At 43.0% G+C, this 19,964-nt stretch overlaps 2 protein-coding genes across 6 annotated transcripts in view; one reads left to right on the forward strand and one right to left on the reverse strand.

The window, feature by feature from the left end:
- Positions 1–8,309, forward strand: part of tnca (tenascin Ca) — a 52,894-nt gene extending 44,585 nt beyond the window's left edge. For all 5 annotated transcript variants that reach the window (XM_063210843.1, XM_063210844.1, XM_063210845.1 and 2 more), the window contains 10 exons: positions 195–338; positions 607–726; positions 1,174–1,317; positions 2,577–2,707; positions 3,403–3,535; positions 4,302–4,453; positions 5,035–5,131; positions 5,444–5,605; positions 6,540–6,703; positions 7,128–8,309. In XM_063210843.1, the coding sequence (XP_063066913.1) occupies positions 195–338; positions 607–726; positions 1,174–1,317; positions 2,577–2,707; positions 3,403–3,535; positions 4,302–4,453; positions 5,035–5,131; positions 5,444–5,605; positions 6,540–6,703; positions 7,128–7,238 (1,358 nt within the window). In that variant the 3' untranslated portion in view covers positions 7,239–8,309. The remainder of the gene's footprint in view (positions 1–194; positions 339–606; positions 727–1,173; positions 1,318–2,576; positions 2,708–3,402; positions 3,536–4,301; positions 4,454–5,034; positions 5,132–5,443; positions 5,606–6,539; positions 6,704–7,127) is intronic.
- Positions 8,310–9,084: 775 nt separating this feature from the next.
- LOC134459081 (TNF receptor-associated factor 2) lies at positions 9,085–19,597 on the reverse strand. Its single transcript, XM_063211416.1, has 12 exons — positions 19,354–19,597; positions 18,322–18,532; positions 18,078–18,156; positions 17,829–17,927; positions 17,394–17,555; positions 16,905–16,979; positions 16,640–16,714; positions 14,735–15,166; positions 13,748–13,915; positions 12,977–13,154; positions 12,171–12,319; positions 9,085–11,042 (listed from the first exon to the last, which is right to left on the reverse strand). Exons 2-12 carry the CDS (start codon positions 18,507–18,509, stop codon positions 10,824–10,826), a joined length of 1,824 nt encoding a protein of 607 aa, XP_063067486.1. The 5' UTR covers positions 18,510–18,532; positions 19,354–19,597; the 3' UTR covers positions 9,085–10,823.
- Positions 19,598–19,964: the final 367 nt, after the last annotated feature.

Raw genomic sequence — 19,964 nt, forward strand, 5'->3', positions numbered from 1 at the left:
GTGCAAAGGTCAACCCAGAATACCATCGTGTCCCTCGTGGCTGTTTTTGTAATGTTGACATTTTGTGTACAGCGAGATTAAAACATTTTTTTTTGCTTTCCCATGGCACATACTGGAGATAAAAACATTATATTTTAAATCATTTTCGTTCTGAGGAGGCCTTTTTTAAACTGATCATCTCTTCTGGTCTGCAGGTAATCCAGAGATAGTGATGACGGATGGGACTCAATCAGATACGCTGCTGTCCAGTCTCATTCCTGGGGAGACCTACCAGGTGACAGTGGTAGCCATCAAGGGGCTGGAGGAGAGCGACCCTGTCACGGACACCTTCACTACTGGTAAATCTTTTAAAAAAATAGAGTATGGATTCCTGTATTTTCATTTTCAAGAGACATTTTTTAAAGGCTTTCAGACAATAAATACCTCGCTTATAATGGTGCATGACCTCCGTGAACTGTTAAAAATCTTTAAAAATAATCAATAGCTAATAATCTAAGAAGACCCGTAATGTAAGAGTGCTAGATCACGCTATCAGGCAATTTTCATGATGGCTTCATACCTTGGATGAGGTCAGGGTTCCACTCACCATGCGTGTGTGTATTGCAGGTCTGGATATGCCACGCAGCCTGACCGCTGTCAACATCACCGACACTGAGGCCCTGTTGCTATGGCAGCCTGCCATTGCCACCGTGGATGGCTACGTCATCACCTACAGCTCTGATAGCGGTACTAGATTGATCTCATTAAAATAAAACTCTAAATTCTGTCGTTTGTAAAGACAAGACACTTAGATACTTAAGTATACTACCCATTATACAGTACACTTCTGTGTAGTGTTTTGTATTACTTGTAATATTTATTAGTATATTGTAGTATTATAATTAAACATAAAGAAACAGGTTGTAGATTATCATAACATACCTCTTGCTGCAGATGGGGTCGCCGGCGACCCTATTCACTTGCTGAAAATGCTTAAATACATCATTACAACATTGCTATGACATTACAGAGAGCCATAGCGCTGCATTAAGGGGTTAAACTGTTATAGAACAGTTATAGAACTGTACATTCCTAAATAGAACAATTCTATAACGAATATAACTAGAAATTATGTCAAAAGTCATGGAACCTCATATCTCACGTATTTATTTCCTGTTTGTTTCCTGGCTGCAGTTTCCCCAGTGATGGAGCGTGTGTCTGGCAACATTGTAGAGTTTGAGATGAGCTCCCTGACGCCCAACACTAAGTACTCCGTCAGTGTCTACGCTACCAAAGATCCCCTGAAGAGCCAGGCTGCCACCACCGAATTCACCACCGGTTAGGGCGTCAATTTAATGCCCTATGAATGTCTATCTCATAGACATGTGTAAACATGTACTGTATAATTGTCTGTATACTGTATACTGTATGACGTTCGCTATTTTAGACCAATCTAGACCTTCTAAGGAAAACTCGTCTTCTCTTCAACTCTTCAGGAATGTTCTATACACAAAAAGTACCAGGCACACTTTATTTATATTATTCATATATTTTCTAGATACTTTGGGGGCTTTTCGCCTTTACTTAAACAGGAGAGTTAGACAGCAGACAGGAAGCATGAGTTTGACTGGTTCACACTTCCATTTGTCAAGTAAAACGTGTCATCATCTTTACACCCCTCCCCACTCTCGGATTGGCTCCCTACCTGAGGCTAGTGCTTTGGGATGAGCATCAATGCCACCTTTCAGATTGGAACGATTGTGCAAAGCAGCATGGGATTTCCCAGACTAAGCATGAGTGGGAGAGAGAGATGGGGATGGGCAGGGATATGAGCCAGGCAGCACTTGAACCCAGGTCCCAATGGGCAATGCAATGCATGTACAGTCGTGGCTTAATGGTTAAGGTGATGGACTTAAGTCCGAATGTGGTCAGGTGTGTAAGCAAACTGCGCCACGGCAACCCCCCCGGCACACTCTGTTAACCACATCTTTGTTTCAGATGTTACGTAGCAGCTGTATTACAATTAGGTTGGAAGTGAATCAGTCAGATGAATTCGAGCTGTGTGATAGCATGCATTTTAATTACCCCTGAGTGTCTGAGAATTGCATCTGCGACCTTGACATGACTCGGTCTGCACGCACACTTGTCAACATTGATGTATTAAATCTGTCTGGTCGTCTGGCTGTAGTAGGCCTGTGTGCATGTTGTACTGGGATGCAGTCATGGTAACCGGAGGCAGTTATAGTCAAGGTCATTTTCAATTATGGTTTAGAAATGTATGGCACAGTGAGAGGCAGACAGTTCCTAAATTACAGCATTGAGTGGAAGGGTTATGTAGTTTAAAGTGAGGTCAAGGGGCTTAGCCTTAGATTTTTATTGAAGTGAGAAAGATACTGTTTTATCTACTCATTTGTCTTGCTTCACAAATTCAACACTTAGAGAGTAGAAAGAATTGAGTGTTCAATTTGACTCAGTAATTGTTAAAATAGCACACTGCAAACTTCACTGTGTAGTAACACTCTAAACCTCCTGTACGAATCCGTAGATTTAGCGATAGATGCAGTTGCTTACTGTATGTTTTGGTTTAACCGTTTCAGAGATGGACGCTCCGAGGGACTTGGTGGCCAGTGATGTCCAGACGGACAGCGCCACCCTCACCTGGACCCCCCCTCTCGCCACCGTCACCGGCTACATCCTCAACTTACAGACGGCCGATGGCCATGAGAGGGTGAGCGGTGAACTCTCCAAGCTATACCCCCAATCTGGTGGTCGTATTAAAAAATGAATCACACAGAAATTGCGCTGTCTTTTGGAAAGTAGAAGATGACGCTTGGCCTGTGCTCGCTGATCTGAGCTATGATTCATATTTCATATAATATGCTGACTTGGTGAGCGTGATTCAACAGCAGGATTAATAATTCATATTGCCATGACGTGGCCCATGAGGTTACTTGCAATCCGTCTGATTAACATGGAGATGATTAGTTTGACCTTGTGTGTGCATGCACGTTCAGGCATACCTCTGTATGTGCATGTGGGGGTGGTGTGGTATGGTTTGGGTAATGGAAGTTCTCGTGTGCTTATATGTACGTTGGTCATTGTATGCATCTGTACACTGGAGTCTGTTTAATATTCCATGGGCACATACCGTATCAACGCATGACTCCCCTGTCCACACATCTTTGATTCCCCAATCCCTCCATTCTCAGCCCTATTCCTGTAGGGAAAAAAAGGAATCAAGGGATGGAGGGATGAAGCAGCACATTCAGGCCCACTTGTACAACATCTCGCCTCCCTCTTCTATTCTTGTCCTGTCACATCTTGATCGATGATCTCAAGCCTCTGGGCTGGAGGAAGCAACTGGAGGACGGTTATTGATATACTGTACACCCCCATGTGTGCATGTTTTTGTGTTGATTTCAGGAAGTAGTCCTTGATGCCTATGAAAACTCCTACACTGCGACTGGCTTGGACAGCTCCACCGGCTACACCGCACGGCTGCAGGCCATCGCTGATGACAAGAGGAGCAGCTTCGTCAGCACCACGTTCACCACAAGTACGTGCTCACCTGTGACCGGGACTCACCTGTGACTGAGACTCACTATAGTGTTATGTCCACCAGTCCAGCACCTACGCCTGCAATTGATAACATCAATAGTTAAATAGTTAAAGTTACGCACCCCTGATAGGTTTCATGGGACCTCTCCACTGATCTCTCAAAAATACATGGAAAAGATGCATGATCTGGATTAGTTCATCATTAGATCCAGGATTGGTTCATCTCATTTTAGAGATCACTGCTTGGAGGAGGTCCCACAGGCACTACTGGACGGGGCCTGTTTAGATCCCATATTGCAGCTTTTCTCAACACTTTAGAATAAATGCCCCCTGGATGTCATCATAAGCCTCCCAATGCCCCCTTGACCTCATCATAAGGCTGCAAACACCCCCCTTAGTGGAAAATAAGATGGACTAATGTCCCCCAGTAGCAACTAAGTACCGTCCCCTCTCAACTGTATCCTTTTCAAGCCTCTCTTCCCCCCCCAGGGTACCAAGACGCCCCCGGGGGGCTGTAGGGCCCCCGTTGAGAAACACTACCCTATTGCATCATGATTGCATTAGCAGGGTAGTCCATTTCCTGACTGATCTTCTCACAGCTGTGTGCAGTTAGACCATTTCTTCCAGTTTAAATACCACTATTTCATTGATCCATTGAAGATGTATGGCTGTATGACTCAAGTATAATATGTTTGTGTGTGTGTATGTGTGCGTTTGTGTGTGCGTTTGTGTGTGCGTGTGTTTGCATGTGCATGTGTGTATAGCTGGAGTCCTGTACACGCATCCCAAGGATTGTTCTCAGGCTCTACTGAATGGGGAGAGCCAGTCCGGCCTGTACACCATCTATGTTGGAGGAGACGAGAGCCAGCCCATGCAGGTCTACTGTGACATGGAGACGGATGGCGGTGGATGGATTGTAAGTAAACCTGGGCCAGTCACACTGAAAACAAGGGCTTTATGTACACCTATATCCAGATATCCAGGGCCAGTCACACAGGGAGTAATGTCTCACTGAGTATCATTTAGTATTTTTTGGCCTTTATTATGGTTAGAAAGTGAAGATGGAGATAGGAAATGAGTGGGAGAGAGAGATTGGGTAGGATAGCCTACGACCCACACTGGACTCGAACTTGGGTCCTCATGGACAACTGTCTGCCTGCATAATGTTGCCACAACATCCCTTGGCAGTAATGTCTTAACCCAAACTGTTTATGCGCTCATTTTTCTGTGGACCCGTGTTTCTCAACAGAGCAATATATTATGTCTTCAAGGGAGAGGGAGAAAATCAATTTAAGCCAGAGTTAGGTGGGCGGGCAAGAAACAAATGATGAAACAAAATGAAATGAGTTGGTCATAGGTTCATTTAGTGGTGCACATTTAAATAAACTGAAGCCCGAGGAATGTAATTACAATGAAGGCTCTTATCTGCACTCAGTACTCAGACTGCAGCCACTATACTCAGACTTGACTATACATAGTGTACTATATTCCCACCAGGTGTTCCTCAGACGTCAGAGCGGAAAGACGGAGTTCTTCCGGAACTGGCGGAACTACTCCAATGGCTTTGGCGACATGATGGATGAATTCTGGCTTGGTACGTCCAGTCCATGGTTGACAGAAATAGCAAAATATAGTATATGCACTATAAGTACAGAGCTTTTATAATTTACTGTATCTTACCTTCCAACACAAACAAGAAAATAATTCTGTTCTGACAATATATCATGTAGCCAATATATCAAGTTCAGACAATATATCCTGTTTTCCACACACATACTGTGAAATGGCTATCCGTTAAACTTATGACAAGCTGTAAATATTTGTGGGCATTGCCGGCTATTTCCTTTGGTCAGACAAAAGACAGTGTGCATGTATAGACCTAACATGTGCTATCTTCCACCCTCAGGTCTTTCAAACCTGCACAAGCTGACCTCCTCTGCTCAGTACGCGCTGCGGGTGGACCTGAGAGACGGGTCCGACTCGGCGTATGCCTATTACGACAAGATCACCATCAGTGAGCCACGCAGCCGCTACAAGATCCAGGTCGGCACCTACAGTGGCACAGCGGGTAAGTTACCACCATTTGCCTATCTTTTAGTGTTACGCATGATTTACTGGTGCTGTCGGATGGTACAATAGTGTGTGAGAATAAGTTGTCATATAACACAGGGTGAGTTAAACACACACCCGCATGCAGGGAAGCCGGGTCACAAAGGGGTCAGTTTTCCTGGGTTATATGTATTAGGTGGGGGGCCCTTTCAGATTACTTTGTTCCGGGCCGGGAAAACCTGACAGCGACCCTGCACACAGACATGCACGCAAACACACTCTCTCTTTCTCTTTCTCTTTCTCTCTCTCTCTCTCTCTCTCTCTCTCTCTCTCTCTCTCTCTCTTTCACACACACACACACACACACACACACACACACACACACACACACACACACACACACACACACACACACACACACACACACACACACACATACACACACTCCCATACATGCATGCACACACACACACACATACACACCATAATGTCCTAGGCTACTGTATAGTTTGAATGCAATGCATTATTCTGTCCTATCCGAGAGGTTAAATTCGCAAGAAACCAATATCAACTGTTTCACTTTATTATAGATAGATCATGAATTTATGACTCTCCCAAAAGGGATATAAATCATCCAACTTGCATTGCAAATCATCAGATGGGACACAGCAGTTTCTTAGCTGAGACATAAAACTAAAGCTGGCCTTATGGTCCTATTGCACCCCTTAGTGGTCATTTAACAATGTGCAGGTTAGATGCCATCTTGGTCCTGTCACAATGCGTTTAGTTTTTTTTATTTAATTTGCTGTGTGTTCGTTCTTATACTTTTGTTTTCGTGCAGCATATTGAATGGCATCTGTGTATGAAATATGATATACAAATCAAATGCCCATGCCTTGCCATGTTAGTATTCCCATTTTCAGAAAACTGGTCTGTCTGTTTGTTCATTTCAGGTGACTCAATGACCTACCACCAGAACAGACCGTTCTCCACGTATGACAATGACAATGACGTGGCTGTCACCAACTGTGCTTTGTCATACAAGGGGGCCTTCTGGTACAAGAATTGCCATCGGGTTAACCTCATGGGAAGATATGGTGACAACAGTCACAGCAAGGTGAGATATTTCAGACAAGAAAACAGCTCAGGGGTGCATTTCTCGAAAGTGTAGTTGTTAGCCAGTTAACAACTTGGGTAGTTGCCAATTGGAAATTGCATTGTAAATAACACAGTAGTTAACATAGTTAGCAACTATGGTTTTGAGAAATGCACCCCTGGATTGGATGAACTCTCAAGACACACCCCTATTATGCAGTTGTTGTAATGTAATGTATTACTACTACTCAATACACTACAACTTTGTGTGATGCCGTAGTAGTGTAGCACTATGGTTTTAAGTCTTTTCAGTTACTAGTGCAGCATTGTACCGGCAGAAATAGTGTTGATATGCTTTTCATCATTTTGTGTGGCTCACTGAACAGGAACATTTGCATGCATGCATTATTGTACAGCTGATTTTTGTCTTGTTGTTTGTTTCTCAGGGCATCAACTGGTTCCACTGGAAGGGTCATGAGCACTCAGTTCCGTTTGCAGAGATGAAGATCAGGCCTGTCAACTTTGGCAACCTGGAAGGTCGGAGGAGAAGATCATAAAAAAAGAACTCGCCACACCCTCTTCCTCCATGACCCGCCCTCCTCCTCCCTCCTCCTCCTCCTCCTCCTCCTCCTCCACCTCGTCCTCAGCCGACCCCCCCACCCCCGGACACTACCAAGAGCAGCCTGAACTGGCCAAGTACAATCCGAGCCAGCCACCACGGCTTCCACAACACAATCAGAAAAGTGGCTTTAGTCACTGGTGTCAATGTCTGGACACAATCTCACAGAAGCATCCTCTGTGCCCCCAGTGGCTGGACAAGTGGGGGATATTTTTCTACATTGAAAATGTTTTTGCGCACACACAAGCCAGAAGGATTGATATAGTATATTATAAGTTCAGAATGGCATGGTGCCTCCACTTCTGAATTCTCGAGTTTATCCTGTCTCATCGCTCATGGATTTTTTAAATGTCATTATTTCTGTTGAGAATTTCTTCCCATGGAATTGATGCTGGTGCTTTATGACTTTTTTTTTCTTTGGAGGCCAATGTGTTTTGTCAAATAGTTTTATAAACGCAAGTCCCACAAGAACACTATCACCTTTTAGATTTGTTTTAAATGTTGTTTGTGAGTTTATTGCCTTTTTGAAAAGGTGGTAGTTGTCTCACATTTTGGTCTTTTTTGTGAAGAGCTTTCAAAATATATATGAATATTATTGAATGTACCAGGCATAGTGGTTAAACATGAAATGTCCCAGATGGAGTAGTATCACCACTAAATGAGAAAGTAATTGAATATACCATTTGAAACTATCAACAGAGGGTCACCAAATTACAAATATCTGTTAGGCAGGGATACAATTTGCGATGGGTTTTCTTTTCTGAGTGCCAGGGTATTTTTGTTTCAGGTGTTATTTGTCAGACTTAAATTGGCCCTGGACACAAAATAAGTACAGGAAACAAAGCACTTCATGTTGTGATAAGTTTTACACATTCCCAAAATGTCTGTGGTAGTGGAAAACACCACACATTTTCACAAAAAAGCCTGTAAAATGTTTCCTTTTGTTGTCTGTAAAGTGGAGAGAAAAAATATTTGTATCCCTTATTACAATAAAATACTTTGTTAAAAATTTTCTTTAAATGTCTTTATTGGTTATAAATGATCACTGATACAATTTGGACTGTGATATGAACTTTGAATCACATTGATCAACACACTAGAACTGAAAATACATTTCCAAACATAAATATTTGGACACAGTTCTTGAAAAGGGAAGTTAACAGGAGCCGTATTAAACTTGTAAACACATACTGTAATAAATTGCACTGAGCCTTCCTTACATTCAAACTACTGTATGCTTCAAACCATGTTAAAACTTTCCACACTCTACACATTTGGCACAAAAACAAATAGCAAGGATAATGAAAATGCACATCAGCTTTCACTGAAGTTTGGTATTTGTGTCTTATATAGTTGCACGTCACTATAGGCATTTGTCCACACTATCAGCCATTGCAGCACAAGACCTACTAAGAAATTCTTCAGCACTTCGATCAATCTACTGTAAATACTTGAAGTGTGCAGTTGGCAACAATAAAATATACTACTGCAATAGGTATAGCCATTGTTGATGCCCCCCAAACATTTTTAAACCACCATGACAGCACAAAAATCAGCTATGTAGCTATATTCATAATAAAACACATATATCACAGTTTCACTGAATAGGGTTCTCTTACATGTACTTCATAGTAGATGCTAGATTAGCATACAGTATATTATAATATTCAAAGTATATATATATATTATATATGTATATATTATAGTTTAAAGTTTAAATTATTACTGCTAATATTTTAAGAAAAATATATAAGCAGTATGATATATAATATAATAGTGTTATAATATAATATTTATTAAAATATAATGATGTGTGTTCACTGCTGATCTAGTGTGTAAGATCACAGCTTAACACACACAATAAAACTTTATATTCTTTGAAACCTCTCATGCACAGAGAGGTATCAAAACCTGTCATGGCTGGTTTAAAAATAACCACCATTACTTCACAAAATGCATTGAAGCCAAATGGAATAAAAGCTCATTTCAAATTGCACCACATCTCTAATATACCCCATATACTGTACGTATAGTCTCTGTAACATACATATTATATATATCCTTAAATGAGTCCTCAACATTATAGTTGTCAACACAGTTTCACAGATAACTTCTTCCAGAACACATCCACCATAAAACTAGTCTAACTGCCTATCAAATTAGTTAAACATTGCACACGTGGCAACCTATCACAGGTTACTTCCATATGAGGAATTTACATCCAAATTCGATAAACATCTTCAAGAAACTTCATTGAAACCCCAAACCATTGCACTCAATATGTTTACAGAAATCTTTTACATTCCATTACCAAATCTGCTAAGACAAAAGGTCCCTTGGTGTAAGAGAGGAGAGATGAACAAACGCAACAAGCCATACTGTAGCAGAAAGGCCAAACACACCCTGTTTAAGTCAAGAAATGCAAAATGCAAAACTATACACAATAATGTGTTGAGTCTTCTAAAGTATGAATGTCATGAAACCCTGTGAGCTACTGCTAGAACCCTGATAACTCCAAATGTATCTTCCACAGATGTGACAAGCCAGCCCTCAAGTCTAAAAACCTCCACCGACCTGGAGCGCACCACTAAATGGAATGTTGCCATCCTTTTAAGAACATGAAAGAAATCGACTGTGCAAGCTGCTGAAAGACAATGAAACTTTTTCTCTCTCAAAAGGTCAACGGAAAAAGAGATGCTAGGGTTGGTGAACATGCAAAAATCGCACCTACATTAAAGACTGCCAATTACTTTTTTCAGTAACTCCACGTTTCTTCTATGCAAATTCATGATCGCTACATTAAGCAAGCATAATCGAAACTGTCCTTTTAGAGAGGGCTGAAGTTTTGAGGCTTGAAACTTGGGGCCAATCCATGTCTAATTCAAAAAAGAAAACAGCCAAATTTCCCTTGACACTTATAGTTTGCATCTTTACATAGGTGCATCTCAGTTATTCTATTCATTCAAATACAGATAAAGAAGAATTTCAAAACAATTTACCCTGTCATACCAAAGCGCAGGTACACAGCACCAGACAGATACAGGTCCGATTGGCCCTATTGTCGCAGTTACTAAAATTTAAGCTTTTTTAAAAATGTAAACAAAACTAATGACTTACTAGTCACTTGTAGCCCTCTTCTTAACAATACCTCATCTTAGCATTTAAGCTGACACTCCTTCATTGTTGTGCTGATGTGCTTGATGAGCGTGTGCATCACCTAGAGCTCTAGCTCCATCTTGTGGCAACAACGCCAAGTCACACCCTGGCCAACACAGCATCAATGCAGACACATGCTGGATCAACATTGGCATTGGCATGCAGGTGAGTAGATGTGCCATGAAAAAACGAGCGCAACAGGCTCTCGGCGAAAGTAAAACAAGCCTTGTGTTGCACACAAAATACCCTGTTGAAATCGCGGCAAAGCGGATCAGATCGCATGACACGTCAGCCTGTCATGTTTAACACAAGTGGCAGAACCGTTAAGAGAAGCCTGCGGTGGAGCAACACCAGCCGTCAGATTACATTAGAGGCCAGTGAGGTCGACAATTGCCTTGATGAAGATGGTGTCGTCGCGGATGTAGGAGTTTTTGCCCTCCAGCTTGGCCAGCGGGCAGAAGAGCGGGCACCCGCTGGCGATGTTCATCTCGCTGACGGGCCGCTGGAAGGAAGAGGAAGTGACATCAGGCCGGAAGGCGTCTATGATGTGCTCGCGGTTGCTCTGGTCCAGCAGCATGAGGGTGACCTGGAAAGGACAGGCAGACAGAAAGGGAGAAGAGAAGAGGCACACGGTCAGTGGCTCAGAAAACAGGATTAACTTCACTAATCAACATTTACCCATCCACTGAGGTTCAAAGGAAATGGAAATTGTTTCACACTACGGCACTGTTTTTTTTCCAATTCTCTGTAACTTACTGTACAACATGTAATATCATGAAGAGAGGACAGAATAAGGAAAATACAGTAAGTCTCTCATACAACTTTGTCATCAAAAGTGGGTTGCTGGGGTGCAATGGTCAAGGAGTTTGTCTGATAGACAGGTTGAAAGTTTGTATCCCGTCCCAGTAGAAGCATGCCGGTGCTTGAGCCTTGAGCACACTTTTTCATTCTAGGGCTGGGCGATATGGAGAAAAAAAACTCAATATATTTGTTCCATATCTTGATATACAATATATATCTAGAAATGGTCATTTCCCAGCCAAAACAAATCTTGGTTGTTAAACGTGGCTGGTAGACATCAGACAATCGTACCCTTGATGGAGAAATTAGTATTTGTATTTACTGTTTTCTTGCCTGTGGGGCTATGGCGGCTAGATATATTGAGTACATCTGCGCTGTTTCTACTTTGTTTATTAGTCAGCAAGCTAGCTACTGAGCCCTCGCGTACGTCTTACGTCTCCATTATTGCTATGGTAACCGAGTTACACACAGAATACACGAAGGCAGAGTAAAAGCGTGCATTGGTGCAAGAGCAGCGTGGAGAAAGAGAAAGATGTGCTTCTGAGTTTCTCAGAATTTAAAAGTTTTTTTTTTTTCTCAATAAATTCGACATGTCAAAATCTATTTTGAAATGTTTCTCCTTCTCGATATATCGTAAATCCCAAGATATCGCCCATCCCTACTTCATTCACTACATAAATACTTGTGAGAGAATTGGAATAAAGCCTCAGCTAAGTGTAAGTGTAATGTAATGTAAAGTAACTTTTCGAAAGACTCCTACACACTGCACAAATTTTCGGTCGGAAACGTTGCGCATTACAGAAAACAGCAAATGGAAAGTGGGCAGGAGGTTTTTCTAATTGTCTGATGAGTGACCCATGGGCCATGTCCTGCGCACCTGCCAGCTGAGGTGTGTGAAAACCTAAAGACTTGCCTTCTGGTTGAATGGCCACTTGAGCAGAGCATCACTCTGTCCCCTCATCACCACGAAGAACAGAGAGAGGTGTGAGCCTCGGCCCGTCCCGTCTCCATTCAGGTAGATACGCAGGCACATCTTGTAGCCATACTTGCTGGTGTAGAACGCTAAATGAGAACAAGCAAAAACATTTCTTTACTGCATCTCTTCACTGTGTTCTCGACATCCTCAGCAGAGGTGGACAAAGTAAAAGTACTGTGGAAGTAAAATAACAAACCTGCCATAGCTTTCTTCCAACACAAGAAAGTTGACTGAGTTACTGGTGTACAGTTACTATAGAGCAATGTACCTGATTCTGCGCTGGAATTTGGGGGTTTTCTTTTTAGTTTTTTTACAATGCACAATACAATAACTGGTGTGTAACCACTCTGTAATGTCATGTGCTAGTGTTGTAATTACACCATAAAATTATTTCTTTTACTTTAGCCACCTCTGATCATTAGAGAACGATACATTATTGTTACTTGAATGGATATTTTGAATATCTTCAATGGTCATTTCCATTCAAAGCAAATTACGTAGCACTGCTTTGCTGAAGTGTGAGGCACTATTTCATATAAATTGTCAAGCTTTGACTTTTATCTTCCACATAATGGCTGCATTACATACGTGTATAATAAGTCACAACCATATTCCTGTACCCGGGGCATGGAAGGGGTTTGTTCAGCAATACTCCTGCTTTGTTAAAGTGCAAGGTGTCATTGAATATGACGTTCCACAATGCTTTGACTTGATTTAGAAAAATGGAGGCTTAGTTCCCGTACCAGGGGAGAACATAGCGGGGGCTCGTCCTGCAACAGCATCCTGTCTCTTCTTGGTGAAGTCTGAGATCCTCCAGATGAAGACACCATCGAAGGTGGTGGCGGACATCTCACGGAGCCGGCCCTCCATCTCAGCCACCGTAAGGTCCTTAACCCCCACCGTGCGCTCAAGCTGCCGCACCTGACACACAGGACACACATGCCACCTTCATTTGCACATCACTCTTGAGGATGAGGCTTTGGTGTTACACATACTGTATATAAATGAGGCCGCAGTTCCCTGATTTGTTGTCACAACATGTGAAGCGAAGATGTTATATCAGTATGACACTTTTTTGATACATTACAGCTCAGAACACATCCATAATCTATCACAGTATGTCCTTACAATGTCCTTACACCAGTTCAGACTGGTTGAAACCTGCTTCAACTAGTTCCAGTGCAGACTGGTTCAAACCGGCTCAAGCTAATTTAAACTGGCTCAAACAGGTTCCAACTGGCTCAAACCGTCTCTAAGTAGTTAAACCTGGTTTAAACCAGTTCAGACTGGTTCAAAGTGGTTGCTAACTAGTTCTAACTGGTTCAAATCAGTTCAGACTGGTTTCAACTAGTTCAAACCAGCCCTGACTGGTTCAGACCGGTTCTGGCTTCAACTTGTTCCAGACCAGCTCAAGCGGGTCACTTTGACTCTGTTACACGTTGAATTAACACTGGGGAAAAGTATTGTATCCTACCAAAAGAACAGTGGAAGAACATAAATTAGCAACCACCCACCTTGTTACTAAGGGCCTCGATCTTGTCCTGGTCCAGGCGGTGCTGGCGGTTGCTAGCCTCAATGGTGGTGGCAAAGCGCTCCACCTCACGGTTCAACACACACACCACGTCTTGGAACGTGCCCGCCTTCACCTCCAGCTCCTGGCAGCGCCGGCCCAGCTCTGCCACCTTGGGACATCAATCAATAATACATAGTCATTTTTTGCTATATTAATTCCACACTTAGATAGCCAAATTCAACACTCATAGTGTTTGTTGTTTCCTCTTGAAGTTTTCAACCAATCATGTGTACATTTTATTTGGAAGTGACTTTCTAAACACCCAAGCACAGCATAGCACAGCACGGCATTAAAAACAGCAATATCCATAGCAAATTGAAAGTTATTATAGGGCATTGGTTACAGTCTCTGGAGCTACTATATGAGATGCTCAAGGGCACTTCAGCCTAACCAGACTCTCACCACATGAATGGGTTCCTTCCGCCTTGCTCCATGAACATTCATCTTGAGGTCTGAAGGCGTGGTTTTGTAAAAAAAAAATCATTGTCTAACATTTTAATGAGCTTTGAGCTACTCACAGTTTCGCCAATTCAGTTAAAATCACAGAATCAATGTCGATGAGTGAGTCCATGCAAGCGGCCATTGTTGCTGAAACAACTCTGGCGTTTAACTAAGTTTTCCCTTCTCCGCTACATTTAAATTTTGAATACGTCACATTCCTGAAAGTCGCGTGATCCAGATTGGTTCTACTGCATTTTGGTAGCAGGGAGAATCTGAAGGTCATCCAGACCCTCGTGTGAGCTCACGAAGCTGATCGGAAATACACAAGGGCCTGGCGAGAGTCAGGCTAACTTCAGCCATGGATGAATGAGAATCTTCACACACAACAATAAAAAACTGACACAATAATATATAGAAAAGCTAAATAAAGAACAACAGCAATAAGAAGTAGACAGAGAAAGAGGAAAGGACATAGGAAGTGCATCACCTTGGTCTTCTCGCTGTGCAGCTGCAGCTCCAGCGCCGCGCCCACAGAGCTGGGCAGCGGGGTGAAGGAGGTGGGCAATGTGGCCGTGGGCTGTGGCAGAGGCGGAGGAGGGGCAGCGGCACCACCAGCACCACCGGCTCCGGAGGAGGAACCGGAGGCTCCAGCGGAACCAGAGGAGGAGGAAGAGGAGGAGGCCCCCTGCACGGGAGGCCCGATGGCGGGGTTGGCGGACATGGCGTTCAGCTGGCTGACGCGGGCCTCCAGCTCGCGCAGGCTCTGGTGCAGCTCGTGGGCTTTGTGGCCGGCCAGCTCCAGGCTCTGGGGCTGCAGCCCCTCCAGACTCAGCTTCATGCCCATGATGAAGTGCAGCAGCAGGTTCAGGTGCTCGTGGGAGCAGGCGCGCTCATGCTCATGGATCTTCTCCTTCTCAACCTGGTGGTGGACACATGAATTTTGAGTTGCCCCATCCTGTACAGTGCATCCTGTAGGTGTGCATGTGTGTGTGACACGTGCGTGTGCATGTGCGTGCTTGTGTGCGTACATGCATGTGTACGTGCGTGTGTAACATGGGGGGCTTATATTAATTGCAAAACCGAGCAGAGTGGGAAGCCCAACAGAGGAGAGTGGGAAGAGAACAATGCGCAAGACATCATAGTGAACCAAACTCCAAATTCACAACAAGCTACTGGCACATGACCACTCCAGGCTCATTAAATATTTAAGACTTACTAGGAATATCTGTGTTCATGTCAACTCTCCCTCGAGAAAGTATTGTGTAATCTCATAATGCATAACGTTCCATAGTGGAACATTTTAATAGTCACTAGTAGTAACAGCACGGTAGTATTAATAGACTTTACTACCATAGTAGTACACCACTACATCAGAGAGAGTAGAGAGAGAGAGGTTCCATTGGCCCATTGTTTCCGGGTTCCATTATTGCATGGGGGAAATCCCCCTTTAGGCAGACCTAGGCAGACCTAAGGACTGTTCTATTCAATGCTAGGAGTATTATGACACAGCCCTTTAGGCAGACCGGAACCTGGTCATGTTAGGTGCCCATAGCAACCTATTGCATTGGCATATCTCTATATACTTAAAGAATCTCTGACTACATCACACAGATACTTTAATAACACATTCTGACTTGACCATTGCCATTCTGGCAACAGCAAATTTATAACAGAGGCCATGTCTTATGTGGTTTAAGTCCTTGTTGTCCTCAAGTATGGACAATATTAACTGTGCATGAGTCCAGAAGTTGATGTATTGTCATATTGCAGTATAACATCATGGCATTCACACACATAGTGCGAGTGCATGGCCAGGGTGTGTGTGTATGGGTGTATGGGTGTGTGTGGCAGCTGCATGAATGTGGTCATGTTGGAGCCCACTTTAACAGGTTAGAGTACGCACACTGACTGCATGAAGTCACACACATTTCTGGCCCATTTCAGCTGCTCTGCAGCAGCTGTTTGTCATATAGTCCCTGGGTGTGGTGCACGCTGCTTGTTTTTCATGTGTCCCTGCTGGGCCGAGCAACGTGTTTTATGTAAGACCATCCCAGAAAATGTTTGCAGTGTTGATTCGATGCAGAGGTAGTCGAATTTAACTTTTGTGGAGGGCTGGATGGAAGGTTGGCAAGGCCCCATCCAGATATCAAGATCCAATGTTTGTCATGTGAACAACAATACAGCGCGGTAGATGCATATGCAATGCATATTGGTGCATAATGCAATGCCTGTTTGCATACAGCCTTACTGTGCAACTGTCACCGCTCCACTGTTCATCTGCTCTGGCTGACTTAGTGTACTCAACAATCACGGGCTGGAAACTGACACACCAAAAGTAAAGCATAGCTGCAGCATGAGAGGGATTCAAATATAATTGGAAATAATTACTTACCAGCATGTCACAGCCCACCACGTGATATCTGCACGGAGTTCTGAATTTGCTGCAAAACTTGATATGGTCCACATACTATATGACAGGAAGAGAGAGAGAGAGAGAGCGAGAGAGAGAGAGAGAGAGAGAGAGAGAGAGAGAGAGAGAGAGAGAGAGAGAGAGAGAGAGAGAGAGAGAGAATATTTGAATATTCGTCCAATCGTGCAACTCAACTTTCTGTTTCATTTGGAGAGATGTTATAAAAATAACACTTTAGAGGCCCTGCCTTCTCCCGGGGGATCTTCTTTTTTGCGCAGCCTTCACAGATCATTGGATACTTGGGGCAGATCTCATCATGTGCCTGGGAAGAAAACGCCTTTGGTTTTAATCATCCCTCTGCCTACAGTAGGCAGCTACAAACAGTGTGCATGTCAGAACTGTAGAAGTGTGAGAGTATACAATGTCAGAATATTATTGAATATGTTGGCAAAACAATGTCATAATTTCATGTTCCCTTTGGTAAATTGGTAATTGGTAAATAATTGCTTGGAAAAAACCTTTGCTATAACTGATGAATACTAAAATCAAGCGTTTTACAGTTGTGTTTCCGAAAGCATCCCACAATGAATAATGTAACATGAATGGCAGGCTTGCTATTTTATGCTTCGCTGAGCACACTAGCTGAAGACAGCCATGTTGACCCACGGTAAAAGCTGAAGTCATACTGTGTCTTGCATGGAAATGACATACAGTACCGTGCCATGCATTGCCTTACCTTTATGTTTTTGAAGTGGAATGGCTCTTTGCAGTACTTGCAGTTGAGTGTTCGTTCGGGACACTCTCGCTCATTGTGCCTCTCCTGGTCACTGAAGCGGATGCGTTCTTTACACGACGGGCAGGGGATGATCATGAACTCACACTTTCCCTCGTGGCTTAGCTAAATAAAAGAAAAACATATGCACAAATATGCACACATACGTTGCATATGTCCACACACACACACAGACACAAACATCCACAAATGCATGCATGCACACACACACGTACATGAATACATCTATGAAACAAAACATTTTTTATTCAGTTGATTCAGAACTGTAATTACAACACATCAAATAACTGATGAATATCAAGCTTGACAAATACAACATATTCACAGAAATGTCAAGTATCTATGTGTGGAAATAACCCTGCAGATGGAGTGAGATACCTCATACTCTTTGATACTGCCCTTCCATGTGCAACCGTCGTTGACGCAAATAGCAGCAAGCGTCTCCACTTCTCTCCGAGCTGCATTGTCAGGAAAGGCCTGTGCACACAACACAAGGACACATGAACAAACCAGGAAAAATACTGAGGATTACATTATATGTATCTTAGCACAAACGGAAAACTGAACTGAACCGAACACGGGCGACACGTTTATTAATGAAAAATAATAATAGCAGAAGACACGCACACAGCCTTGCTTGAGAATAGATGTGGGGTCTTCGAATATGTCCTCCTTGATACAGGCGTTACATTTCTGGGGTCCATTGCTGTCAAAATAACAATAATAAGTGGCCATCTTCATTTCCGTTAAATAGTTATATGCAACAGCACATTTAAATACACACATGCACTGCATACTACACACATACACACATCGTAAACATACAACCAAATCCACCTATGCATGCATGCTGTATTTCTGGGGTACCCACCTGACAGTCCTGTTGAAGCAATAGGAACAGAAGCGATGGCCACACTGAGCTTGGAACGGTCTCCTCAATATGTTGTGGCAGCAGTTGCAAAGGTGCTTATCCTCCAGCTTATTGGCCAAGATCTTCTTGGGGAAGCCTGGTTTGTTGCTCTCCATTGATGATGGGGGAGAAGGTTCCTGTGTTGCCATGACTCCCTCTACAGACACTGGGTCTATCACAAAACAATGAAACAGTGTCACCACACACACATGCCACAAGGATATGCACACAAACCCACTGTGCTCGTGACATGACTTTTCAAATATTTCTGCACTTGTCATACTGGCATAAGTAGCCTATTATTCATAATTTATTGTGGAATAATTGCTACACAATAAAAGTGACTAAAAAGAACAAAGGGTAGGTAGACCTGTCTCTCCAGTTTTGCTTTACAAAATTAAGGGGGCATCATTCATATACGCTTTCATGAAGTTTGTCCAATATTTGGGAGTTGAGGGTCACTAACATGCATCTTCTTTTGAGTTTAAAATGGACCAGTGGGGCATTTTCTAGAAATCAATCAGGCATTTTGGAGGGAAACAACCCGTTGTGACTTTCAGTTCTGCTTTTTTCAGTTTTTCAGATTCCCCAAAGGCATCTAAGCATCTTTATCCAAGCGACAAGAAAGCAATGCAACCCGCCGGGGGCCACGTTTCTTTGTTTTCAGCTTCGTCGCACCTGGACTAAGTTGGTGGTAGGTTCACATTGGAACCTCGAATGATCATCTGTTCCGCGTTCATAACATGCTCGGGATGCTTGTCGTAAAGCGACTGTGTTAAATTGTCGCCCTGCCACGAAATGTACAATAAAATGAAAACGTGTAAACGTATTATTTCAGAATCCCTTCGAAAACAAAATATGACATGATGTTCAAGCCAGACCGCCACGCCCCTCGAAATTATCAAGCTAATAAGAAAACATTCAGACAAAGCTGTATCTAAGCAAAATAATGTTACCGAGGAGAACATTCACTGGGAAATTTAGCTCACTTACCCGTGCTTCAGTCTGAATCACCATTGCGGAGAGGAGAAATGGATAGCCCCTCGTTGCAAATACAGAAACACGACGAATGTTTCATTAACCGAAACGGACAGTGCCCCAAGCCATGTAGCATGGCTCTTATTGATAGCCTACATTTGAAGCAGCGTCGGAATATGTTGATTGCTTACATTGTTGAGAGCAGTGATTGCTCTTTCACTGGGTTACGTCATGATACAGAAGAACCGACATAGGCAGACGGCAAAACAACCCAGTGACTACCACTACATGCGCACTGGGGTGATGGCTGTCAAGTGCAATGGTTTCCAGAGAGAAAGCCGTTAAAGGTGTACACCAGTGGGCGCCGTTTGATGCCAAATTAATAATGGTAGGCTAATATAAGAATAATAGCCAATAGCTTAATCACGCCCCCATTACTGTATGTTGGCTTGGCTTAGCTATATACCACCATTTACAAAATGTTAAACCATCGAGCTTTAAATGTGAAATGTATGTATTATATATTGAAAATAAAGGACATTTTTTACAGCGAAAGAACGTGTGTGTGTGTGTGTGTGTGTGTGTGTGTTTGTGTGTGTCTGTGTGTGTGTGCGTGCGTGCGCGCG

The sequence above is a fragment of the Engraulis encrasicolus genome, chromosome 11 (genome assembly GCF_034702125.1).
Source record: "Engraulis encrasicolus isolate BLACKSEA-1 chromosome 11, IST_EnEncr_1.0, whole genome shotgun sequence".
Taxonomy (NCBI): domain Eukaryota; kingdom Metazoa; phylum Chordata; class Actinopteri; order Clupeiformes; family Engraulidae; genus Engraulis; species Engraulis encrasicolus.

Bases quoted from the DNA above. Each gene is read 5' to 3' on its own strand.
- LOC134459081 (XM_063211416.1), bottom strand. From the start codon at position 18,509: ATGGCAACACAGGAACCTTCTCCCCCATCATCAATGGAGAGCAACAAA. The intron at 13,155-13,747 runs GTGGGTGGTTGC...CCTGTGTGTCAG, and splicing joins TCGAGGCCCTTAGTAACAAG to GTGCGGCAGCTTGAGCGCAC. The intron at 12,320-12,976 runs GTACGGGAACTA...GTTCTCATTTAG, and splicing joins CCCCGCTATGTTCTCCCCTG to CGTTCTACACCAGCAAGTAT.